The following is a 26,220-nucleotide window of genomic DNA, read 5'->3' on the forward strand; positions in this document are numbered from 1 at the left end:
CACCCTCAGGGCACTATATTGCCAGGAAAATAAGTGTTTTCCTGGCACTATAGTGGTCCTTTAAGTTCCAAATAGCCAAACTGAGGGGCATAGCTTGCTGAGCACCTAAACAGATGTGTTTATATGGAACTCCTGATGAATACTCCAAAAACACACAAAATCACCACGAATTTCGAGCAACCTAACCTCACAACTGGGATATTGGTGACCCTAAATCCCCCAAAAGAGAGATGGGACGCAAACACTTAAAATTTGTGTGCGGTCGGTCTAAACCATACCCCGTGGCATTTCGGCTGCAATTGTGGGATCTAAGCGCTTTTGGGATATGCTGGGTGCTCAGATCCAGGCTATTGGTGGATACAGGACTTGAGGGAGTACCTAATTGTTAACGGTATATTTTGGGGTGTATTTGATATGTATGTCCTAGACCTCTCGCCAGCATCGAGAATGGTGGGATTTGATTGTAATGTTGCGGTGAAGACAGAAATGGTATATGTCCCTCGTTGCCTCAGTCAGGGCCCGTGACTGGGCCCCGCCCAAGCAGTTTATATATTGGACCGCTGATATGTTATCCATGCGTAGAAGTATGCAACAATTGGACATGTCTTTGGCCAGACTGCGGATCTCAAAAGATCCCACGGTCAGGTCCAAGCAGTTGATGTGGAGGAGTTTCTCCTCCTCAGTTCCATGGGCCTCCTGTGGAAGCTTGTGTGCAGTGGCTTTGCGAGCCTCAGAGGCTGGCGTCCGATTCCAAGATGAAATCCCGGGTTGGTCCAATATATTACATATATAGGTATGACCTTTGGTCTGCATATAGCAAGGTGTATAGAGCCTTGGTTAAGGCGTGGGGGGTCACCTCAGCCGTAAGGGGGGTCACCCCTATAGTAGGCTTGCCCTTGAAGGGTCTGTGCAAGTCTCGCTTGGGGGTCACCCAGCGTAGGGGGGTCACCCCTGTAGAATGCTTGCCACTGAAGGGTCTGTGCAAATCTTGGTTGGGGGTCACCCTGTGTAGGGGGGTCACCCCTGTTAATGCAGTGGTAGTAACACTGATATAAGCCCTTGTTTGAATGGGGGGTCACCCCAGATCAGATACACGTTTGGAGTGTATAATGTAAATAGGCCAGTTGATTCAGGACATTGCCAATACAGAAATCATGGCTGGCATTATCACATAGTTGTATTTCAGTACATATAGCACAGTTGTGAAACAGTTAATAGCCATAAAGCAGGGTGTTAGAGTGCAAGAAGAAGCAGGCCGGATCGTGGGAATCAAGATCTGGTTGTAAAAAAAATGGGCGACGTGAATCTCGCGGGACTGCAAAGTCCAAGATGGCCGCTGTCCACGCGCAAATTTTGCCGGCGCGGTCCGCGATCAAGGTCCGCCTGTATGATAAAACAGATTCCCACACTCCCTCCACCCGCAGTACCCTCTCTGCAAGTCCCAGACCTTGTCAAAAACGGAGCGATCATGGCAAAAAAGCAGCGATAGTGATACAATAAGGAGTGACAGGGAGGTAGAGGGAAGGGATAGCAGAGTGTGAATTTTTTCAATTAACAATGAAAAGGGTAGACAGGTGGAGGAGAGGGGAATGCAGCATGAATTATAAGAGTAAATATAAGAATAAATAATGTAGTTCAATTCAAATAGATAAACAAAGTCAGTGTTGTGGGAACAAAATATTCTGACCTGTGCCTGGCTGGAGCAGCAAAGAAAGAGGAAGTGATATGCCTGTCAGAGCTTTATATGGATGTGATTCTTGTTTCTGATTGGTTTAAAGTTAATTGATTGACTTGTGCTGCTGGAGGCATGAGTAAAGAATGTTATGCAAAATAGAAAGCCTCCTGTCATGTAATAAAATTCAAAGTGAATTCAAAGTGAATTTCAAATTTGAGGCCAAAGTAGTCTAACGTGAACCATTGCTGACTTCGAGACTTTTTAAAAGTTTGCTTAATTTGGCTTTAAATGTGAAATTCTCTCAAGATTTAATTGGAATTCTCACTTTAGTAAATAACCCTGATACTGTACACATATGATGCTATAAAACCTGATGCATTTGCGATAAGTATGGTGAATTTGATATGTTGTTAAATTACTTGATGTTAATTAAGGGCTAAAATAATAAAGGTTTTGTTACTGCTTTTAGCTAGTAAGTCATTTTTATGTCCTTGGCATCCATAACGTTCAATAAATAATTTATCAGGGATGTATTCTGTTTCATGTTCTCTAATCTGAATGTCCAGAATGTGTGATCTTTGTACACCATAACACTGCACCTGATACACTTATTATTGTGTAACCCTATTAATGTTGCAACCTGTTTCTTAAAAAGTTGCTCCTGTCACAAGAGTCTCATGAGTCTGCTGAGACATTTCAGTTATTTCTGGTAAATATCATTGTCAGTGTGTTATGGGTGTATAGCTGACTTGTGCATATACAGTATATGGAAGCATCTACGGAAGGATGGAGAGTATTAGAATAATAAAATATACTGATGCTGATATGTTGTTGGAAAACAGTATCATTACCGATTGCATCATGTAATAAACCATAAAGAATAACGTTTGACAAGATGCATGTCCCCTTTTTAAATTATCGGGTCCTATTTGAGTGGATTGTTTCCCTTCTAAAGCCGCTGCAGATTTTCCACTGACTTACATGAATAATCAAAGCAGTGATGGCTGGTGAAGATTTAAGATGATAGGGAGCTAAACTCCCCCCCCCCCCACAGAATTTTACTTTCCTATTTAGTATACTCATACAATACAGAGAGCTGAGCTTAAAAGCTCAACTCTTAATACAACATACTAAAACTCCTATTACTCTTGGGCAGCAGCAATAGCTGTAGCGTCAACAGCCCAAGTACATAGAACATGCTTTTGAATAAGTTACTAAGCGGATCTCTCTTCTCAGATGGTACTACACTTACAATTTATATTGTAAATTCAGTGAAGGGTCATTCACTTAAAGTGTGGGAAGTGACTAGATACTATTTTGTTTTTTTGGCATTATGTATGAAATACATGCCATGTTCATTATAAAATTAATTGTCTGGATTCACTGTGATGATCTGGACTGGTTACAATGAGAACAGAAATACCAGTATAAATATATTACTTTGTGCATTTTCAGTCCATTTTTGGAATACATTAATTGTTCCTCGTAAAACAGGAATCCTGCAACGCCCTGCTCCCATTTAGAAGAACCTGATTTTGTTAGAGACTTTTAACACTTGGTTGCAAACTTAGTATACATGTATTTAATGCTTGCCTATTGATATACTGAAAGTAGCATGGTCTATTTTTTTCCTCTTTCTCTTCTAGTGCTCCAACTCCACTTATTTATTTTTTTATCATCATTTTGTTACTTGCTGTTATGTATCTCCTCTGTGTAACTGTGAAGTACTTTACAGTAGGTTGAAGCTGTCTAAATGTTATAAATATAATAATAACTTTATTGGCAGACACATTATAAATGGTGCTATTTTTTCCCTTTTTTTAAAGAGAAGTAATCATGGCTCAGAAACCTAAACTTTACTATTTCAATGGAAGAGGCAAAATGGAGTCAATCAGATGGCTGTTGGGTGCAGCAGGTGTAGAGGTATTTATATTTCATTATCCATATACATCTCAGAACTGAACATTAGATCTGAAAAAAACTGAAATAATGCGTAGAATCGTGGGTGAGCTAAATAAATATTTGAAAAGGAAAAGATATTTGTAACATACACATTTTACATACCATACATAATGAGACAACATGTTTCACCCCAGGCTTCATGCATTGCATTGAGTATCAGAGAGACTATTACTAATAAATATTATGCCTAAACATTCATATGAGCAAACCTAGGAACTAAAATATTACAATCCCAAAGTAGAAAAACTCTCCCTACGGGATAATTCATGAGATACGAAGCGGAAGCTGTCTCCCCTAATAACCATATTTCTAAGCTTCAGCAAACCTAACCTTGTTTTATACACATTCGACCTAGCTTGCTGAAAAGTTATATACTAATGTTTATATTAGTCTGTTAACTTCATGTTATATATAAAAAAAAAAAATGTGCTGTACTGACTGCCAAGGTTTGAAATGTATATACTGCCTGCAAATGCTATTGTGGCTATGCACGCTTGTTATCACCTATCGCACAAGAAAAATAAAGAATTAAAAAAAAAAAAGCAATAATTACTTGTAATAATTAATAAGTGTAACAATTATTATATCTACTGGGTTTTCATCCGCACATGGCGCATTGATCTTTCTTGGTAGACTATGCATTGTTACGCCACACTTTTATTTTTATCCATAGCAATTACAATAGGTATTTTGCCAAGGCTAGGTTGATACAGCTAAACAAAATGTAAATGTGGATAGCCTTGAAATTTGAAAGATGACATTGGTATGTTTACTTATAAATCAGACTATCTCGAGTAATTCCCACAACATCCAAATTAACAGCTGGAATACAGATAAACAGGAATATCAAAGGGGTGGTAAGATAGAAGGAATTCTATTAAATTATCACTATAATACCTGTTCTGATTTGAAATATATAAATAACACATCTCATGAGCTGCTATCACCTGACTATGTATATAATTACTAATGCATACATACATTACATACATGCCAAACCTACATATTACTTTGTTACTTTTATTCTTTTTGTATTTCCTGGCATTCTGGTTATTACTTGCACAGCTATTAAAGAATCCAAGGTGGGGATTATACCACTGCCCCTATTATACAGAGCAGTGAGTCTGCTCTATTTATTGTGAGTAATTTTATTTACCACTTTATCATGGTTTTATAAAATCAGAGAGCACTATTGTTTTGCTTTTTATTTCTTTTTTGGTTTTTCCTGTTGCGAACATCCACAGCATATCCTGCAAGTGGGTGTCCATATCGCTGAACGCTGTATACACTAGAGCTGGTTATAGCTCTATCAACTACTTGTGGTCTTGTAATATTGGTTTTATTACTGGGTTGAGTAATAACATACCTCCCAAATGTCCCTATTTAGAAAGGACAGACCCTGTTTTGGGCCTAATCCCTCTGTTTTTCTTTTCAATCTTCAATGTTTCTCTTTTATAGAAGTTCCATACAGGGCTATCTTTAATATTGTTTTGATCCTAGGCAATAATTTGCTTGGGCCCCTGGACCCTGCCCCCTCCAATTCCCTGGCATGCAATTACGCAGTAGTGGAAACAAAGTAGAAAGAGCCCTGGTGTGAGAATTTTTTTCTATCGCAAAAGTGGCCACTCCTATCTGTAGTGCAACTCCAACAATGCTTTGACAGCTGGGTCTCTACCATTTTATGTAGTGTTAAAGCAGGGGGTGTATGTGTGTGTGTAGTGTTGGTGTTTGAATGCTAATATGTATATATATATATATATATATATATACACATACACTGTAATACACATACACATACAGATAAACACACACACTGAAACACATGCAGATACACAGATATTCACACGGATACACATGCAAATACAGACACACAGACTGAAGCAAATACAGACACACCAATACACATACAGGCACACAGATACACAACCTGATACAATGCAGATACACAGATACACACACTGACAAACATGTAGGTACACATTCTGGCAACATACAGATGCACACAATGACAACATACAGTTAAACACACATAAACAGATACAGACACATACACTGGCAGACATACTGACACACACACAGACACACATTGACAGATATACTGACACATACACTGACAGACATACTGACACACAAACACACATACTGACACACACAGACACAAACACTGACAGTCATACTGGCAAATAGACACACTGACACACACATAAACACTGATAGACATACTGGCACACACAGAGACACATACTCTGACAGACATACTGACACTCACAAACATATACAATCACAGACACACACAGACATACTGACACATGTAAAATCACCTCCAGTTTCCTACCTTTTGCTGGAGGGTGGCTTCCCTGTGGTCCACTGTGGTGCCTGAGGCGCTTGGGAGTTGAGGTTTGGCTCTCTAGCCCCTCTCCTCACTCCCTACTCCTCCATCTGAGCAGCTCTCTGTGGGAGGAGCAGTGCCTTGCTGACAAATTCCCACTGGGTGGCTCTAAGTTCCTGGGCCACCCAATGGGCCTCCTCTCCGGCTGAACTGGAGAACACATGGCGAAAAATATTTATTGCGGGTAGCGGGGCCCACGTGGCAGATGGTTTGAGCACCCCAGAATTAACTTGGCCCGGGGCAGCTTCCCCGTTTGCCCCACGTTAAAGACTGCCCTGGCTCTATATTGTACATGTGTTTGAATGTATAGCAGACACACGTACAAAAAAGGGACACTATAGGCACTCAGAAAACTTCAGCTCATTGAAGTGGTCTGGGTGCACTGTACCAGTCCCCTTAACCCTGCAGCACTAATGATTGCAGTTATTGAGAAACTGCAATAATTACTATCCATGGTTAACTCACTTTACGTAAAAGGACATCCAGCATCACCGAAAAATCCCATAGGAAAGCATTGTATAATGCTTTCCTATGGGCCTGTCCTAATGCACTTGCGGCGCAGTCGTTTTTAGATCCCGGACGCCTGGGAAGGAGGAGGCAAGGCAAAGCCACACCCAGCGCAGAGGAACATCAGTATTCAGGTAAAGAAGTTCTGCACTTCGGGGGAGGTCGCACGAACGAGGGGGGCACTATAGGGAACTACGGGGCTAGAAATCCAAGTTTGTATTGCTAGTCTATAGTATCCATTAATGCTCACTGTAATGTGTCCTTAAACTACTATAAATGTGTTTAGAAATCAGTCTGTATAAGTAAGATTTATTCTTCCTGTTCTAAATTACATTTATAGTTGACAAATTTTTATTAGTAAGTCACCTAATTTCTCAGAGCAGCCCTGCCCCTGGTGACATATCCACTCACACCCCTAAAATTAAAGTGTCCCTCTTTGAATATTGGTAGGCATCTAATATGGTTTTTGTTATATTTTTCCACTCGGGGGAACATAGGGTGGTTGTTAAATAAAAAACAAGCAAATCTAACTAAAAACACAACTGTATTAATTTTATTTATTTATTATTTATTGTAGTTTGATGAGGAATTTTTGGAAACAAAGGAACAATATAACAAGTTGATTGAAGGTATATTTCCCACATTCTTTTATTTTTATCAGCATCTTTGATTTAGATAATATACAGTTACAGTTGTAGGTTATGTGCATTTCTTTATGGCAAATCTTATCCCATTTTTTCATCCATCAAGCTAATGTGTCATGTTTCAAAGCATGTATCACTTCAGGCTGAATCCAGTAACACTGAAGAAACGTCCATCAGAAGTGACCTCTTTATATTAACTTCCAAAGAAAGGCCTATTATAAATGGATCACTACTTCACTAAGAAATGGATTTTCTTCTATTTTTGCTGATAAAGTGTCAGTCATTTGGATGCGATTGGGGGTTGTTGGCCATTTTCCTATTTGTCTGATCCTGGAAAGGTGACAGTAATTTCTGTATACTCCAGTGTCTAGCGGAGTCTCCAGATCTCACCGTACTACATTGGACTTAGGGGGAATGGGATGTTCACAACATGAATATGCAGTTCAAATTTGCAGTGAGTGCATGGTGTTATTTGCTTGTATGAACAATCAAGGAATATAACAAAGTGCTTTAGTGGTTCTGGTGCAATAAGTGTCCCTCTAAGCACATACAGTTAGTTAAAGGACCACTATAGGCACCCAGACCACTTCAGCTTAATGAAGTGGTCTGGGTGCCAGGTCCCTCTTGGATTAACCCTTTCTGCTGTAAACATAGCAGTTTCTGAGAAACTGCTATGTTTACATTAGGGTTAATCCAGCCTCTAGTGGCTGTCTCATTGACAGCCGCTAGAGGCGCTTCCGCGCTTCTCACTGTGATTTTCACAGTGAGAAGACGCCAGCGTCCATAGGAAAGCATTTAGAATGCTTTCCTGTGGACTGGCTGAATGTGTGCGCAGCTCTTGCCGCGCATGCTTATTCAGCCGATGAAAGGAGGCGGAGAGTCCCCAGCGCCGAGAGAGCTCGGCGGTGGAGAAAAGGTATGTGTTTAACCCCTTTCTCACCCTAGAGCTCGGCGGAAGGGGGACCCTAAGGGTGGCGGGGACCTAGAGACCCTATAGTGCCAGGAAAACGAGTATGTTTTCCTGGCACTAAAGTGGTCCTTTAACAGCATGTCATGTTTTTGTATCTCTCTAGATGGATCTTTGCTGTTTCAGCAGGTCCCAATGGTGGAAATGGATGGGATGAAGATTGTACAGTCTCGAGCCATTTTGAATTACATTGCTGCAAAGTACAACCTGTATGGAAAGGACATAAAAGACAGATTGTTGTAAGTGTATGTCTGTGTGAATGTGTATGCATTTTATTTTACTTTTATTTGCACATACACACTATTGTAAGTGTATCTTAATATTAATAAATATGTATAATTATATATAGTAATATTAAAAAGGTCAGGGGATCCAGAAATCAGAGTAGTCAAAATAACAAGCCAATAAATTGGTACGGGCAGCAGACAAGTAATAAATAGGACAAGCCAAGGCAAGGAATACAGAGTGCTCTAAATTAATAGTTTAAGTCTGAGACACTTTAAAAATTCAGACGCCCAGAGGCCAAACAGAGATGGACAGAATGGGCAATAATTTGTAGAGTCCCTCCTAAGTCCATTTTTATAGCAGACTCCATAGTTTTCTGGGCAACTTTTGGGGGGCTGTGGGAGGGGGGATTCTATTAGGGAAGTGTCTTTGGAAATCTTTAGATAATGACAAGGGCATTAGCAGTCTGGCGAAATAAAATGTTTGACAAAAGCTTCAGGGTGAACTTCAGGAAAATGTGGCTGCTTTTTTTTGTACAGTATATAGGAATTATATACTGCTAACTGGACAAGGTTGGTGGCAATTTTTGTTATATCAGATCTTTGTTTTGCGGGGAACCAGATATGGCTGAATATACTTGTCAGCCAAATCTTCTAAATCTACTTCTACTATATGCTTGTTGTATTCAACAATGCACTTTGGCTTCTCGATTTGTGCATTGCTTCTGCAGACTGACACTGCAACTGAACTCACTTCATGAATTGTGGAAACCATGTACATGTCTATGCTGTCCATGTACCTAAGGGCTAGCACTTCATCATGTCGCAAAGCAGTGTTTGTGCCTTTGCGGTTTTTGCCAACAGTCAGCTTTTGAGGAAAAACTTCACGGTTCTTCAGCACTATGCCACAGGCTGGGGTGTCAGAGTAAAAAAACATTTTTTTTTAGTTCTTTATTTCAATGACATAGACTGTGTCAATGTAACACTGTACGGCTTGTGCAAAAGCCACTTTGAGGTAAAGATAACATTGTATAAAGGAAAAGTGTGTGGTTGCAACACGTCATACAATAGCGAGTGGTTTGTTCACAGTCTGTCAAGGTTTTGTTTGGGGGGGTTTTTTTTTTTTTTTACATACACTGGCATTCTGGCTTAATCATGGGTTTACTAACATTTACACTTCCACAGTTAATACATTAGACCAGGGCTTCCGAGACCCCCTTTTGAAAACGGTAATTTTTTGAGACCCACTTTCTTTTAATGCATATTTTAAAAATGAATAAACTTGGCACATCATGACAACTTTAAAGGCATAAAATGGGTACATCATGGCAATCAGTTATAGAGGCATACAATTGGCACAACATGGAATTCATCTTTAAAAGCATACGATTGGCACACCATGACAATCAGCTTTAGAGGCATAACATTGGCACACCATGGCAATCCTTTTTAGATGCATAAAATTGCCACATCATGGCAATCAGCTTTAGATGCATAAAATTGGCATATGGCAGCTTTAGAGGCATAAAATTGGCACATAATGGAAATCAGCGTTAAAAGCATACAATTGGCACACCATGACAATTTGCTTTAGAAGCATAAACTAGGCACACCATGGCAATCAGTTTTTGATGCAAAGAAATGGCACATCATGGCAATCAGCTTTAGAAGCATAAACTTGCCACATCATGGCAATCAGCTTTAGATGCATACAATTGGCACACCAGGACAATCCGCTTTAGATGCATAAAAGTGGCACACCATGGCAGTTTTAGAGGCATACAATTGGCACACCATGGCAATCCGCTTTAGATGCATACAATTGGTACACCATGACAATCCGCTTTAGATGCATAAAATTGGCACACCATGGCAACCCGCGTTAGATGCATAAAAATGGCACACCATGGCAATCAGCTTTAGAAGCAGAAACTAGGCACATCATGGCAATCCGCTTTAGGGGCATACACTTGGTACACTATGGAAATCAGTTTTAAATGCATAAAAGTGGCACACCATGGCAGTTTTAGAGGCATACAATTGGCACACCATGGCAATCCGCTTTAGATGGATACAATTGGCACACCATGGTATTCAGCTTGAGATGCATAAACTTGACTCATGGCAATCAGTTTTAGATGCATAAACTTGGCACATTATGGCAACCAGTTTTAGATGCATAAACCTGGCATATCATGGCAGATTGAGAGGCATCGTTTTGGTATATTATGGCAGTTTTAGAGGCAGAATATTGGCAAATCATGGCAATCTGTTTTAGAGGCATACAACTAGTTACCCACAGACTCAGGCAGAATCAGAAGCGCTGTGTCCCTCTCTTTCATCCAGACATCTCATGTTGAGTATCCCAGTGGTAGATCCCCATCTGTCGGAGAACTCCAACAATGCTATGCCAGCTGAGGATATACCATTTGCCCACCGTTGCAGGGTTGTATTTGTGAGCAGTGTTTGAGCGTTTGAATAAGCATGTTTTTGTATGAAGTATATGTGTTGATGTATGGGTGTATTTGTATGTACTGTTGACATTGGAATGTAGTGGTGTACTTGTGTGTAGTGCTTGCGTCTGAATGCAAGGGTATTTGTATGTAGTGATGCATTTTAAATACAGATGTGCTTTAATGTGTAGTGTTTTAGTTTGAATTAAGGGCTGTTTATATATAATTTTAGTGTTGTAATACAGGGGTGTGTTTGTTGCGTCTGACTACAGTGCATGTGTAGTGGATGCAGTGTGTGTATATTGTGTATTTAAAAATATATACAATGTGTGTTTGATTGTAAGCATGTAGTATGTGTGTGAATGTACATGTTTGAATGCAGGTATGCATTTGTGTGTAGTGTATACACTTCCACACACACTGAGACACATACTCATACAGTAACACACACACATGCAAATACCCAGACTGACAAAGCAGTGCACATGCAGACACACACAGAGACATGTTACATTCACTGACACAGATACACAGACACGCATGTACACAGACACACAAATACACACGCACACACACACAGGGTAGGTGAGGGTGACAGTGTGGGGGGGAGAGAGAGTGACAGTGGAGGTGAGGGTGACAGTGTTGTTAGGATGATAGTGTGGGGGGAGGTGAGGGTGACAGGGTGGGGGGTGAGGGTGACAGGGTGGGGAGGGGAGGTGAGGGTGACAGTGTGGGGGGGGATGAGGGTAACAGTAGGGAGGAGGTGAGGGTGACAGTTTGGGGGGATGAGGGTGACAGTGTGGGGGGGATGAGGGTGACAGTGTGGGGGGATGAGGGTGACAATGTGGGAGGTGAGGGTGACAATGTGGGGGGAGGTGAGGGTGACAATGTGGGATGTGAGGGTGACAATGTGGGGGGGGAGGTGAGGGTGACAATGTGGGAGGTGAGGGTGACAATGTGGGGGGAGGTGAGGGTGACAATGTGGGAGGTGAGGGTGACAATGTGGGGGGGAGGTGAGGATGACAATGTGGGGGCGAGGATGACAATGTGGGGGTGAGGGTGACAATGTGGGGGGTGAGGGTGACAATGTGGGGGGGACGTGAGGGTGACAATGTTGGGGGGGAGGTTAGGGTGACAATGTGGGAGGTGAGGGTGACAATGTTGGGGGACGTGAGGGTGACAATGTTGGGGGGGAGGTGAGGGTGACAATGTGGGAGGTGAGGGTGACAATGTGGGGGGGGGTGAGGGTGACAATGTGGGAGGTGAGGATGACAATGTGGGGGTGAGGATGACAATGTGGGGGTGAGGGTGACAATGTGGGGGGACGTGAGGGTGACAATGTTGGGGGGGAGGTTAGGGTGACAATGTGGGAGGTGAGGGTGACAATGTTGGGGGACGTGAGGGTGACAATGTTGGGGGTAGGTGAGGGTGACAATGTGGGAGGTGAGGGTGACAATGTGGGAGGTGAGGGTGACAATGTGGGGGGGAGGTGAGGGTGACAATGTGGGGGGTGAGGGTGACAATGTGGGAGGTGAGGGTGACAATGTGGGGGGAGACGTGAGGGTGACAATGTTGGGGGGGAGGTGAGGGTGACAATGTGGGGGGGGACGTGAGGGTGACAATGTTGGGGGGACGTGAGGGTGACAATGTTGGGGGGACGTGAGGGTGACAATTTGTGGGGGAGGTGAGGGTGACAATGTGGGAGGTGAGGGTGACAATGTGGGGGGGAGGTGAGGGTGACAATGTGGGGGGGTGAGGGTGGCAATGTGGGAGGTGAGGGTGACAATGTGGAGCCGGTAAGCGGTAGCTGCTCAATCTGATGCCCAGGCTGGAATGAAAAATCTGTGTCAAGGTGGTGCTGGATGCCGGAGGGATGCTGATGAAGCTGTAGCCGGTCCGGTGAAAGGGCGGGAACGGTAAGTAAATACCGGCGGGACCGGACGTTTGGAGAGTTGGCGGCAAGGAATCAGGATATCAGGTAAGGAACCGGAAATCAATGTCTGAATGAACCTGGAGGCATCAGCCCTGTGGAGTAGGGGGCCTGTGCTTATATAGGCTTCAGGCTCCGCCTTCCAATATATTTTTTACTTTTTAGCAGCCTTGGGGACTGCCTGACAGCTCAGACAGTCCCCCTGCTGGCAGCTCCTAGACTCCTATTGCGACGATGTGTTCATGGTGATCACATGGCCCTGGAGGGCTGGGGTGGCCAAAGCTGCTGCAGAGGGACTGCTGGGGTCTCCGGCAGTCCCCCCCCAACCGTGATAACAGCGGATCGCCGGTCCAGGTAAGTCCAGGGCTCCTATTTGCCGTGGACATACCTAGTAGGACCGTAACATAAGTTTTTTTGTCGGACGTACCTAGTACGTCCACAATCATTAGGGGTTAAACTTACCTCTCTCCCTGCAGCCTGCAGCCAGTAGAGGAGTTGGCCTGCCTCTCCTGATGATATCAGGAGGAGGGGGCGTGACTTCCATTGCGCTTCAACCTGGACCGCTGGGGAGTCTGGGAGAAGAGCAGTGAAAGTCACTCCCCCTCCTCCTGACATCACCAGAAGAGGCTGGCCGACTTCCCAGCACCACAGACCACAGCCCCTGTCCATGCGCCACAGCCTTTGTGCCCCCACCAAAGCCCCTCTACCCCCACCATAGCCCTAACTCCTCTACTACACATCCCTCCAACTACAGCCTCTATCCCCCCACGTCCAGCCCTAACCCCACACCTCCACTACAGCCCCTATTCCCTTACTATAGTCCTTACCTCCCACTACAATCCTTACAGTCCCATATCATCCCCACTACAGCCCCTCTCCCCCAATTGCAGCCATCAACTACAGCCCCTAACCCCCCAATTACAGCCCATAACCTCCACTACAACCCCTGTCACCCCACTACAGCCCCTACTACGCTACCTAACTTTTCAACTAACTACAGTCACTACAACCCACTACCAGTGTCCTTCCCGCGATTAGGTTCTGGATCCGCCCCTTTTCTGTATGCCTGTATCTGTATGACTATATGACTAGATATGTATGTCTTTGTATGTCTGTGCCTGTATGTGTATATGACTGTGTGTAGTGTGTGAATGTCTCTGTGTGACAGTGTCTGAATGTCTCTGTGGGTGTCCCTATGTCTGTGTTTGTATGGCATTGTACCTGTATGTGTAGATTGTTTAACTATGTTTGTTTGATTGTGTGCCTGCATATCTCTGTGACTGTGTGCCTGAATAATTATTTGTGCATGTATGGTTGTGTGTTGCTATATATCTATGTCTATGTGGCATGGGAGGAAAAAAACACTGGTTGAGGGGAGAGAGCCACAGAATGGGGCTGGAGGGAAAGAAAGAGACACACAAAGGGGCTGGGGAAAAAAAGAGACACACATAGTGTGGCGAAACCAACCTCGCCACTGGGCATTGGAGAAGCCTGTTTGCCCGCCTCCTGCCTGCTGACTATGGCCCCTGGGAGATTTAGCCCTTTAAATACAGTATTTGGGCATATTGTATTTTTTTATATGTTGCTACCATGTGGCTAATGGAGTTTTGCCTCTGTCCTTGGAGATAATTGGATTACTTCCCAATTATCTCCAGGATAGAAGACTCTGTGGAACTGGTTTTGGGCAGAAAAGCCATGCTTCATTTGGCCAAATAGGACTTTCCCTTAACTGTTTAACCCCTGAACCGATTGCCCTGGTTTTTGAGTATGTGTATATTTCAAGCATGCTGATTCTGAAAATGTATGTTTTATGTGAATGGCATGTATATTTTGATAGTTATTAATATTTTGTTAAAACTGTATTTCTCTGCCTGTGATAATTATATTACCCATTGTGTTCAGTAATCATATCACAGGCAGAGGGGAGGATTTTGTGTGGGAGTGTCTGTGTGTATTGTACGGATTGATTGGTTGTATTTCAAAACCCTGTGGGCAGTACTATGTTTGTGGATTGTGAATAAAAGAGGCTGTATGTGCCAGTACAGTCAGTTCTGCTTGACCTCAAAACGAAGTGTCGTCTCGTTATTGGGGGAATTGGATTGTATGCTGATTGCCAGGAGTGTAAGCGGATTGTATGCTTTTCCTGTTCAGCTGTTTACAGCATTCATATGCTTGAGAGCATTCGTATGCTTCTCCGGTTCGGTGATTGTTGTGTCTGCTGCAGTGCTTGGAGTCCTCAGGAAACGCTAGGAGCATCCTTCGACGGAGGTACCCAGTCGGGGTGCCCATCGATCCGTTACACATAGGGGTTTAGGAAAGTAAGGGATACACAAGGGGGTGTTGCAAGAAACACACAGGTGAAGACGCATAGTAAAGGGAGGATAAAATACGTTAAAGAGGGTAAGAAATTCAAAAGGGGGGGCTACGAGACACACAGGTGAAGACGCTTTTTTTTAAGGGGGGGGGGGGGGGTGATAAAATGCATCTTTGCCTGTGCAGCCAAACATCTTTGCACTGGCCCTGCATATGACTAACATATTGTCCTTGTTTTTTTCAGTATTGACATGTATGTAGAAGGGGCCACAGACCTCATGCTTGCAGTAATTCCTCTGCCATTTCAGCAGGGAGATGCTAAAGCAAAGCAAATAGACCTGATTAAAAATAGAGCAGTAAATCGATACTTTCCTGTTTATGAAAAGGTATGTAAAATATTTGTATTGTTCATTTTGTATAGATGTAATCTTAAGCTGTGATTGGCCAGATATTTTATTCCAATATGGGCTATAGATCCAGTTCATTGGGAGAAAGAACGAGCAGACTGTTTTCAAATATCGGTGGGTCCTAAACTCATTTTAACATGGGAGATTAACTGTTTAACATGATCCAGTTACTTTTATCAGCAACATTATTACCTCTACCCTCATTTCAGAATAATTGTAAGATTGCTTTGCTAATACCTCAGCAGGTCTAAAATCGATTTCAAGTCTATTAATGGCGTGTGGGTTTTTATTTTATTGTGATATGGATATGAGGAGTCTCCATTTGTCTGTATGGTTAAAATATGATGCTGATGTTTTCTATACGACGATTAGTCTGCTCGATCTTGATTTGTACATTTTCTCTCACAAACCAAGGACTGTCATGGATGCACAATAAAGCATAGGTTTGGTCCATGCCCATGATTTCCAGGATATGATATTTATTTTTTCATTGTATCACTTTTTATTGAGTTTTTGCCACATACATTACAGATATCCATTAGGTACAACAGTAATTGTTTCGCATCATCAATATGTTATGTCAACATTGTATCTGAGATAGGGTACATCAAGTAGGATAGGTGGCACCACTGCTTTCGCATTACATACATTATCATGCGATATTTGTGTGCAGATACATTAATGACATTTGTTAATTTACACAATATTCCAAGCCTCCCTCCCCAATGGTCACCCATCATCACTATGGCAATCCTACCGATTCCAGGTCTATGCGCTGACATATGTGTGTAGGTCGTGGCCTTGGATAACAGTCATGTTATCACTATACTTAGAATAACTGTAAAAGAAATAGAAAACTAACTTAAAATAAGTGTAACTTCAAGTCAATTGTTGACAATGCTCGAATTAGGCAAGCGGTCTGGTGTTGTTCGCTCTTGTTACTTCTCCGTGATGCCCTGTAACCTTCCATCCTGTGTTCGAGAGACGTTTGTAACAGGTCTACCAGTACAGTCCCCCAAATTCCCGCCCCAGCCGGCCTTGTATCTCTTGTGGCTTATATTGGAGCCACATTCATCCCCCTCCCCACTCCCCCTGACCCCATATGTTTCCCATTTTGCCCATGATTGTTCAGATGCCCGGTTCATGCTATTCAGTCTGTGGGACATTTCTTCACGCTGGTCTTATTTAGTTTTCCTAGTACCATAATCAGTGTTTGGGCCTGCGTATTTTTCCATAGGGATGCTATGCTGTTCTTTGCAGCTATCAGTACGTGAATAATTGCTGATCTGCCCACCTTTTTGTACAGCTTCGGGAAAATGTGTAAGATGTAGGGTGCAATGGGAAGCAGCATATCCTGCCCTGTCATGGTGAGTATAACCTCTTTGATTTGTGTCCAGAAAGGCTGGAGTGTTTTGCAAGACCAGAACATATGGCTAATCGTAATCAAACCCTTCCCGTTCCCGCATCTCCAACAACTGGGGGTCGAATTGGCATAAATACATGAGAGCCTCTGGGGGTTCATGTACCACCTCATCCATACCTTATATGTCGCCTCTAGTTGGTCTATGCCTCTAGTAGCTGCTTTTGTTTGTAGTAGTGCCTGTTTCCATTGATAAGTGGTAAATTCCTGATGGATCTCTGTTTCCCAATTAATCATATAAGAGAACTTCAAGGGTCTTTGGGCATCCGGAAGGGCTCTGTAGCAGGCTGATAATGGTTTCCTGCCTAGTTTCCCTCCCATACATAATCGTTCAAAGTTGCCCACCACGGATGGGTTTGGTTTTGGGCCTGTGATCTCCCGTACTATATGTTTAATTCTCAGGTATGTGAAAAGTTCCCTGTTGGAGAGTGTGTAGTTCTTTTGCAGACTAGGGAATGGTTCTTGCCCGGAGTCCCCAAACAATTGGGCACTGAGAGCTGATATGCGAGGTGGTCTATGTTTCCACGCGTGGGCATCCTTTTTGAAATTTTTAAGTATACTGTTAGGTACTTCCACTGGGAGAGTGCAGAATGGGAACAGTATCTGAGGGAGTACCATCATTTTTATTGAGCTGATTCTACCAAACCATGAAATCATTTTAGTTTCCCAGGATTGTGCTGTTTGTTTTTGTTTGGTAAGCAGTTTAGTGTGGTTAAGCTGTATCAACTTTTGTTTTGTGGTTGCAAGTTGCAAGTAGAATTATCTCTCCAATCAAATGAGAATTGTTCCTTTAGAGTGTTTTTGGTTGTTTTTCTCATGTTTATGGACAACACCTGCGTCTTGTTGATGTTATTTTTATAGTAGGATACTGATCCATATGTTTCTAGTAAGTGCATTAAATGGGGCAGTGATTCTGTAGGGTTTGTTAGCAATAGGAGAATATCATCAGCGAATAGTACTATCTTTTCTATCCCTACCGCTGTGTCTAGTCCCTTAATCTTATCAAGAATTTGTATGTGCTTCACCAGAGGTGCTAATATAAAAATTAATGGCGACAAGGGGCATCCTGGGCGGGTACTGTTTGTGAAGATAAACTTTTTAGATAAAAAGCCTGTATTAAGGATTTTGGCGGATGGTGTGGTGTATAGTGTCAGTATGGCTCTTAAGAAGTTAGCCGGTGTAACGGATTGACGGGCACCCCAACTGGGTACCTCCGTTGATGGATGCTCCTAGCGCTTCCTGAGGGCTGCAAACACTGCAGCAGACACCATAACCACCATAGACTCTTCCAGAAAGCAAGGCAGGAACAAGCTCTTACAAGAGCTTAGTAGTGATTTAGCAAGGGAGTATGACAAGCATAGCAATCCCTTGTAGCAGATTCCCCCAATAGGAGACGGCACTCCAAATTGAGGGTGAAGTAGAACTGCCTGTACTGGCACATACAGCCTCTTTTATTCACATTTTACACACATAGTACTGCCCACAGGGTTTTGCAGAACAACCAATCAATACGTATAATACTCTCAGACACTCACACACACAATCCTCCCCTCTGCCTGTGATAGAATTACTGAACACAATGGTCTAACTTAACTATCACAGGCAGGAAAATACACAGTTTTACACAATATTCATAACTCTAAAAGTATATATCACATTCACATAAAACTTACATTTTCAGAATCGGCATACTCGAAATACCAACATACGTCAATCATAATAATTGGTCCAGTGGGTCAAAAGTTAGGTCAATGTCATTTGTGACCAAATGAAGCATGGCTTTTCTGCCCAAAACCAGTTCCACAGAGTCATCTATCCTGGATATAATTGGGAAGTAATCCAATTATCTCAAAGGACAGAGGCAAAACTCCATTAGCTACATGGTAGCAAAATACAATAAAATACATAAAAATATATAACTGTGCAGCTATTGCATAAAACAGGTACATTCAACATATCCCCAGATAGCTTAGATCTGAGCGCACATTATTACTGAATGGCGCTCAGATTACATACATACAGTTCAATTGCCATGAAGCCAAAGTCTTTCACATAGTCTTTCGTTATACGAATGGGCTCCATGGCATAGCTATCTGGGGTAATACTGCTCACATAGGGAAAGTACCGAATGACCCGGCTTCGGGTCTTTGCAGGGGGAAATCAATCAGTTTAACATGGGGCCATAGTCACAGGGCAGGAGGCTGGCAATCAGTCTTCTCCAATGCCCAGTGGCGAGGCAGGTTCCGCCACAGCCGGGAAACCAAATTTTTTAAGGACCTCTGTCATGTACCCCCAATGTAGACGGTTGAAGGCTTTTTCGGAATCTAATGCCAGCAAAAGCCCCAACCCTTTTTCTCTTTTAATTTTTTCAGCCAGATCTAGAAATCTTCATGTATTATCTCCTGCCTGTCGGCCTGGTACAAATCCTGCCTGCTCTCGGTAAACCAATGACTTCCTGCTTCACTGGACACTGCTGTTAGGGGGTATGGATTTACTTGAAAGATGAAAGCATAAATTAGAGAGAGATTAGCATAGAGTATGTGTTTTCTTATAGCTGCATCCTATGAGTTTCCCTCCAACACCATCTCCATCAGATACATGACGCTTGGGAGGTATGACCGTTTTAGTATTTTTGGTCGATAAGATTCTGTAAATAGGCCCATCATAATTGTCAGCACCAGGCCCACTGGGCTCTTAATCCGGCCCTGAGTACAATGTACTTATCAGTAACCTTCTTGTCTGCAATCCATGGTGTTGTAGTACCCATAGGAATGTCCGTGCTAGCTGTTCGTCTATGAGTGTGTGGGAATGTCCTCAAGGGTTTTTAATCATGGACTCAGTGAAACGTCCCATTAGGTTCTTCGTTGCACTTTATTCCAATCCAGTTGCATCCTGTATGGTGATGCATTCTGGGTCGCTGGTACATCACGTTTTAGGAGGCCCCAGTGCCTCTTGCGAGAGCATGGAAAACAGGTAACCCCTCAGTTGTGAATGTCTTGACAGGAGTGTCAGGACTGCGGGGTGAAGGTGGGAACCCTGCGGGCCTCACCATGCCTCCTGCTATGCCCTAGGATAAACTATTATATCATTAAGAACAGCCAATCAGTGTACAACCATAATAACACAAGAGCTATAACCACCTTGCTCGTAGTGAAGACGAAATTACCAATATATACGTCCCCTAACTACCCATCCCCCCCCTCCTTTTTCTTTTCTGTAAACTTCAACCTCAAACAGTTGAGAAGCGACAAGGCATGGCTCATTGATAGAACAAAACAGTGCCACCCAGACGTACACTTAGAACACTGCAGTGGAAAGTGTTGCAAGCTGTCAATTAGACTCCAGAGGAAACTACCAGACACTGGGAGTGTATCTTTTTGTTGATATACAATGTATCGCTTACTTGATTGACGATTACCCCCTTTCTTTTCTGTACCCCGAAAATTTAATACAAATTGTCAAATTCAATTTTTTTTAAATAAATTAGATTGTGAAATACATATGTTAAATACTTGTGCCCCATATGGTCTGGATACAAGACAGTTATATCATTTTCAAAGTCAACCTTTTTGTTCTAATTAATCACTATTATCTATTATCTTCTGTATAAAATATGTTTTAACACTTGTTTGTTTATTTAAAAGGCTTTGGAAGGTCAAGATTTCTTGGTTGGGAAGCAGCTAAGTATTGCAGATGTACAACTACTGGAAGCCATTTTAATGGTGGAAGAGGTCCACAATGATGTTCTATCTCACTTCCCTCGACTGCAGGTAAATGAGAAAAATATGACAAGTAGTTACTAAATGTTGCAATCTACTGTAGCTATTCTGGGCCAGTGCAATCATTTTTGCCACCCTAGGCAAAAATAAAATTGCTGCCCAATTCGCTCCACCCACTCATGCAGACTAACACATGCACTGACTCAAGTAGACACACACACTGACCCATGCAAACTGACGCACATGCAATGCCCCACACAGACTGACACACACTGATCCATGCAGACACACATATACAGGTACACTGCAGACACACAGTGGCCAATGCAGACACACAGTGGCCAATGCAGATACACAGTGGCCAATGCAGACACACAGTGGCCCTTGCAGACACACATACTGACCCATACAGGCACACACTGAACCATACAGATGCACAATGACCCATACAGACACATAGACTGACCCATGCAGACAGACAATAACCCATACAGACACACAATAACCCATACAGACACACACTGACCCATGCAGACACACACTGACCCACGCAGACACACACTGACCCATGCAGACACACAATAACCCATACAGACACACACAATAACCCATGTAGACACACACACTGACCCATGCAGACACACACACAAACCTATACAGACACACACACTGACCCATACAGACACACACACGCTGACCAATACAGACTGACATACACAAACATATTGACTTAAGCAGATTAACATGCATTCTCTGACCCACATCTTACCTTCATTGCTGTTCCTGTGTCCATCTTTCTCAGCACATTTGCTGTTATGCTCCCACGCACTTGTCCCCATGTACAGGGCAACAGGTGGGAGCGGGGAGTTGAAGCACATTCGCGCTGCCACAATGTATGTCTGGGAGGGGGGCCTGGCTCCTAGGTTTGACCAGACCAGTTTTCTACAGAGCACAAGTTAGCAGCAATGTAAGTGCTTCCTAGCGCACGGTTACATGGCCGACGGCACGCTCTGATTCATTAATAAATAATCCAATGTGATAGTGGGGCGGCCTCGGCACAGATGATCATAATAGCATTGCTGGTACCCCCGCCCCCCCTAAGCAGCGCCCTAGGCGGCCGCCCAGTTCGTCTATAGGAAGCTCCGGCCCTGTAGCTATTGGATAAAAGTGACATTCACTAGCAAGCAATCTAGACAGACTTGTAATGAGTATTCCAGTATTAGTATCTGCCTTATGCACTAATACGTTTGAGATAGTTTTTTTTTTATGCTTTTCTCAATACTTTACTAGCAACACCATCTTTTCGTTAGACAGTCATTATGAGTGTAGAACTTTATGTTCGCTACTGCTTGTCCCTGATTTTACCCCATAGTAATGAAAGTGAACCTCTTGTACATGCGCAGTACAGCGATACTTAATTTCCAAGGTCAGTGAACTTGTTGTAATACATAATTACAAATGACACGTGCTGATTTCTTCATGGTAACTCACATGCTTGGATGTGCAGTGTGTATCCCATGTTTCAGTGTAGAATTGGCTCTGAGTCACTTCCTGGTTGAAGGATGACATATTTTTTTATCTACAATGTTTCATAGATATCTAGGTTAAAAAAAAAGACTAAAGTCTATCAAGTTCAACCATTACAACCCATTCATGTATGCTGTTGCTCCAAAAGAAGGCAAAAACACCCTAATGTAGTGTTTTTCAATTTTGCCACAAAAAAGGGGAAAAAATCCTTCTTGACTCCACAATGGCAATCACATTTCTCCTTGGATCAATGACCTGTTCAACTGTTCACATACATATAAATTATATCCTTGAGTATTCTGTTTACACAAAAAAACTAAACAGAGAATTCCACATCTTTATTGTTATTAAAGACCCCAAATGAATGAGATTGCATTAATCTGTAATGAATTTAATCTGTCATTTGCAAGACAGTCTACAAATGAATCCAAGTTATATCATGTTCAAACTGTATTATCCTACGTAGATTTGTGTCATTTGCAATTTCCAACACATGACTTTCAATGCCGATTTCAATTTAATTTATAAACAGATTCAAGAGAACTGGATCCAGACAGAACATGTTTGTCCAAATGGAAAATCCTCAATTTACAACTACACTCTGCACTCTATCTTTAAACCAATAGTCTATCCAATAACATGATTTTTTCTTTAATCTTAACCAACTGATTTCAGTTTTAATAGTAGCCTTTTGTGTAGAACGGTATAAAATGTCTTAGCAAAATCCAGGAAGATCACACCTACTGTATCACCCTGAATTACATTACTTCAGACTTCTTCGTAGAACGCAATTAAGTTAGTTTGGCATGACCTGTCTTTCATAAAACAATATTGATTCTTGCGACAATACACTGCAATATTTTAAAATTATGTTAAGAACTTTACTGCACATTCTTTAATTTAGTATGGGGTATAGTTGATAAAAGACACTATTTGTTGTGGAGTATACATTTGCTACACACTAAAAAAAAATGAATGTGCGCATGGTGCCAGTTATTTATAGGGCAAAATCATAAACATCATAAAAACATTTTCTGGACTTTGAAACTAAATTTATTTTTGTAAGACTCTTTACTCCACTACTACACTACGGTACATTACTGCAAGTTTTATTTCTGTGAAGCTCCATGATACACTAATACACAGCACATTACTGTGAGCTTTATTGTTATGGATGTTTGTGATACACCAAATATTGCTCATTTACAATATTCTTCACATATTATTCATTTACCTTATATTTGACCTTCAACTTGACATAAGTCACGTTAAATGTATTTTTTACATTCTTTATTTTAGGTAGTGCATAGATTAGAATAGCAAACAAGTTTCCAGAAACACTTTCCAGAAAATATATACGGTAATGCTGGAGTGTTGATAGAACTGAAAAGTTAGAGTACAGCACTTTTTATGTAAGATTAGTGAGAACAAGCAAGGCAATATATGTCAGTGGTATAAAATGATAGCATAAAACTATTGGCTGTGCTGACTGACAATGAGTTATAATAGAAAGCTACTGGGTTCAAGAGTAGTACAGAATAGAGGGATACTGTGAGGTTAATAGAAGCTAAATACACAGAGTGCAAGCATTGCTTTCAGGTTTATACACAGGTTGATAGAACCCTGTGTAGCAAGAAGCCTCCAAGACAAGTCATCCAATGCCACATGTAGGTAATAGGTGATACTCCAAATCTTCACCCGGACTGGTGCTGTTCCTCTCCATCACAAGAATATACAGATTCTGCCAGTGGTCGGGTAGTTTTGGGTGGAGTAAGCCTCCAGTCACTGTGCCACCGTAACTACTGCTCCAGGCTTAAAAGGGGGCTAGTGCTTCATGTCCAAAGGTCGCTTAAAGGACCACTCTAGTGCCAGGAAAGCATACTCGTTTTCCTGGCACTAGAGTGCCCTGAGGGTTCTGGAAAGGGGCTCTGGAAAGGGGAAAGGGGTAAAAACTTACCTTTTTCCAGCGCTGGGCGGGGAGCTCTCCTCCTCCTCTCCGCCTCCGTTCCTCCCCGTCGGCTGAATGCGCACGCGCGGCAAGAGCTGCGCGCGCATTCAGCCGGTCACATAGGAAAGCATTCATAATGCTTTCCTATGGACGCTTGCGTGCTCTCACTGTGATTTTCACAGTGAGAATCACGCAAGCGCCTCTAGCGGCTGTCAGTGAGACAGCCACTAGAGGATTAGGGGGAAGGCTTAACTAATTGATAAACATAGCAGTTTCTCTGAAACTGCTATGTTTATAAAACAATTAGTTAACCCTAGCTGGACCTGGCACCCAGACCACTTCATTAAGCTAAAGTGGTCTGGGTGCCTAGAGTGGTCCTTTAACTGACGCCAGAATCTCTGGCACACTGCATCAAAGTGAGCTTTAAACTCTTTTCTCCACACCTGATTCCCAGGATCTGGATGGCTGGGCTGAAGCTCCAACTTGGTGGCCATATTGGATGCGCCTTGTGGCTCTCGGAGTACACATTCAGAGGATGATCACCTCCGATGCTGTAAGCCCCAGAAGGGACCTGGATAACCCTCTCCGGTCTAAAGGGGGAGTAGGGGGGCTGTGGTTAAGCACCTCAAGGTGCACGCTCAGCGACCTGAGAATGGCCGCTTCTCCACTTCACTAGCGCGGCAGTCTCAATGGGCCGCAAGGATTACGAGGGCTATTGCTGGTCTGCAGCTCTGGACCGGACCTAATAAAGTGAACCCACTGGTAGTATGGGTTCACCTAGAGTTGAGGACCACAGGTAGACGTGTTAGTGGGTTTAAATGCTCGATGTTAGCCCTGTGTGGCAGGAGCTACAGATGAACACGTCCGGCCATCTTGGACGTTAGGCCCCACCCCCTGTCACGTTATATTTTAACCTCAGTTGCCATATTTTATTCACCAGTTGTCATAATACCTCCCTCTCAGAACATTAATCCTTAATTTACCATAATGTACAACCTGTGGCCCCATTTATTCTGCTATTGTTTAATGAAGTAATTGTTTTCATGTCCAAAGGTCCCCCCTCTCCAGGTGAAAAGATTGCAGGGGATTCAAAGGGGAAAGTTCTTCTAAGCACTAGAGCTAATATCCCATTCGGCTCCAGGAAGGAACAGTTCCAGGGCCCCAGTCAAGCCACAGCGACTGTGGTGAAAAGATTTAAAGTGCTGTAATATACTGCATAGCTAGTACCCTAGAAAGAAAAGCTCATGAACAATTCATAAACAGGACATATATATTAAAGATTTGTAAACAGATAAAATATCTAAAATAGACACACTGTAGTTAGTTTGCATTTTCATTACGGTGAGGTATCGCATTTGTGTTTATTTGCATTCTGAATTTTCATGATTTTGTTATCACATTACATCACATCATTTTCATTTTTATTCATTGTAGGCTTTCAAAACACGAACAAGTGAGATCCCAACAATTAAGAAATTCTTGCAACCTGGAAGTAAAAGAAAGCCTATTCCTGATGAAAAATATGTAGCAACTGTGAACAAAATTCTTTATTCTTAAATATGTTTATCTTTTTTAAGCTTTGTTTAGTTTTTGTTTAGTTTTTTTCTCTCACTTCTTCATCACATGCTTGAAAGATCAGGTTTCAGGTATATATATATATATGGAGGCCTAATGTCGCTGTTTGTTTCTGGACCCGTTTATTTTCTTCTACTATTCAGTTTTTTACATTCCCTAATTATGCTTTACTTTGACTTTCTGAATGCAGGTTGTTTCCTCAAATTTACAATAAAATTTAAAAAAAAATGTTCCACTGTACCCGAAATATTAATTCTAATGGGATTATTCACTTAAGTCGGAATTACCTCGTACCAAATGGGGCAAAACCATTAGCTGCTGTACAGGGCTATTCAAACTGCAAAGTCTGGACATTGCTCGTTGAATTCAACAAGGTGCGGATTTTGTAATTTTGGCCCTGACAAGCTTGTATTTCATTAAGATTTTAGCATGACCAAATGCCTCCAGATGGCTGAAATCTCAACTGATTGCTGCAAATACCCCCATTTTACTATATGGAGGTATTTTATCTCCATATGCCCCCACCTGACATGTGGCAGGTCGTGGCTTGCTAAATGTTT

At 42.3% G+C, this 26,220-nt stretch overlaps 1 protein-coding gene across 1 annotated transcript in view; it reads left to right on the plus strand.

The window, feature by feature from the left end:
* The window catches only part of LOC134586947 (glutathione S-transferase-like), a 29,894-nt gene extending 4,004 nt beyond the window's left edge, over positions 1–25,890 (plus strand). Inside the window, exons 2-7 of the mRNA XM_063442915.1 lie at positions 3,502–3,598; positions 7,111–7,162; positions 8,251–8,383; positions 15,309–15,450; positions 20,536–20,661; positions 25,520–25,890. Of these exons, the coding sequence (XP_063298985.1) occupies positions 3,512–3,598; positions 7,111–7,162; positions 8,251–8,383; positions 15,309–15,450; positions 20,536–20,661; positions 25,520–25,642 (663 nt within the window). The 5' untranslated portion in view covers positions 3,502–3,511 and the 3' untranslated portion in view covers positions 25,643–25,890. The remainder of the gene's footprint in view (positions 1–3,501; positions 3,599–7,110; positions 7,163–8,250; positions 8,384–15,308; positions 15,451–20,535; positions 20,662–25,519) is intronic.
* The last annotated feature ends 330 nt before the right edge of the window (positions 25,891–26,220 follow it).

Source organism: Pelobates fuscus, chromosome 2 (genome assembly GCF_036172605.1).
Source record: "Pelobates fuscus isolate aPelFus1 chromosome 2, aPelFus1.pri, whole genome shotgun sequence".
NCBI classification, from domain to species: domain Eukaryota; kingdom Metazoa; phylum Chordata; class Amphibia; order Anura; family Pelobatidae; genus Pelobates; species Pelobates fuscus.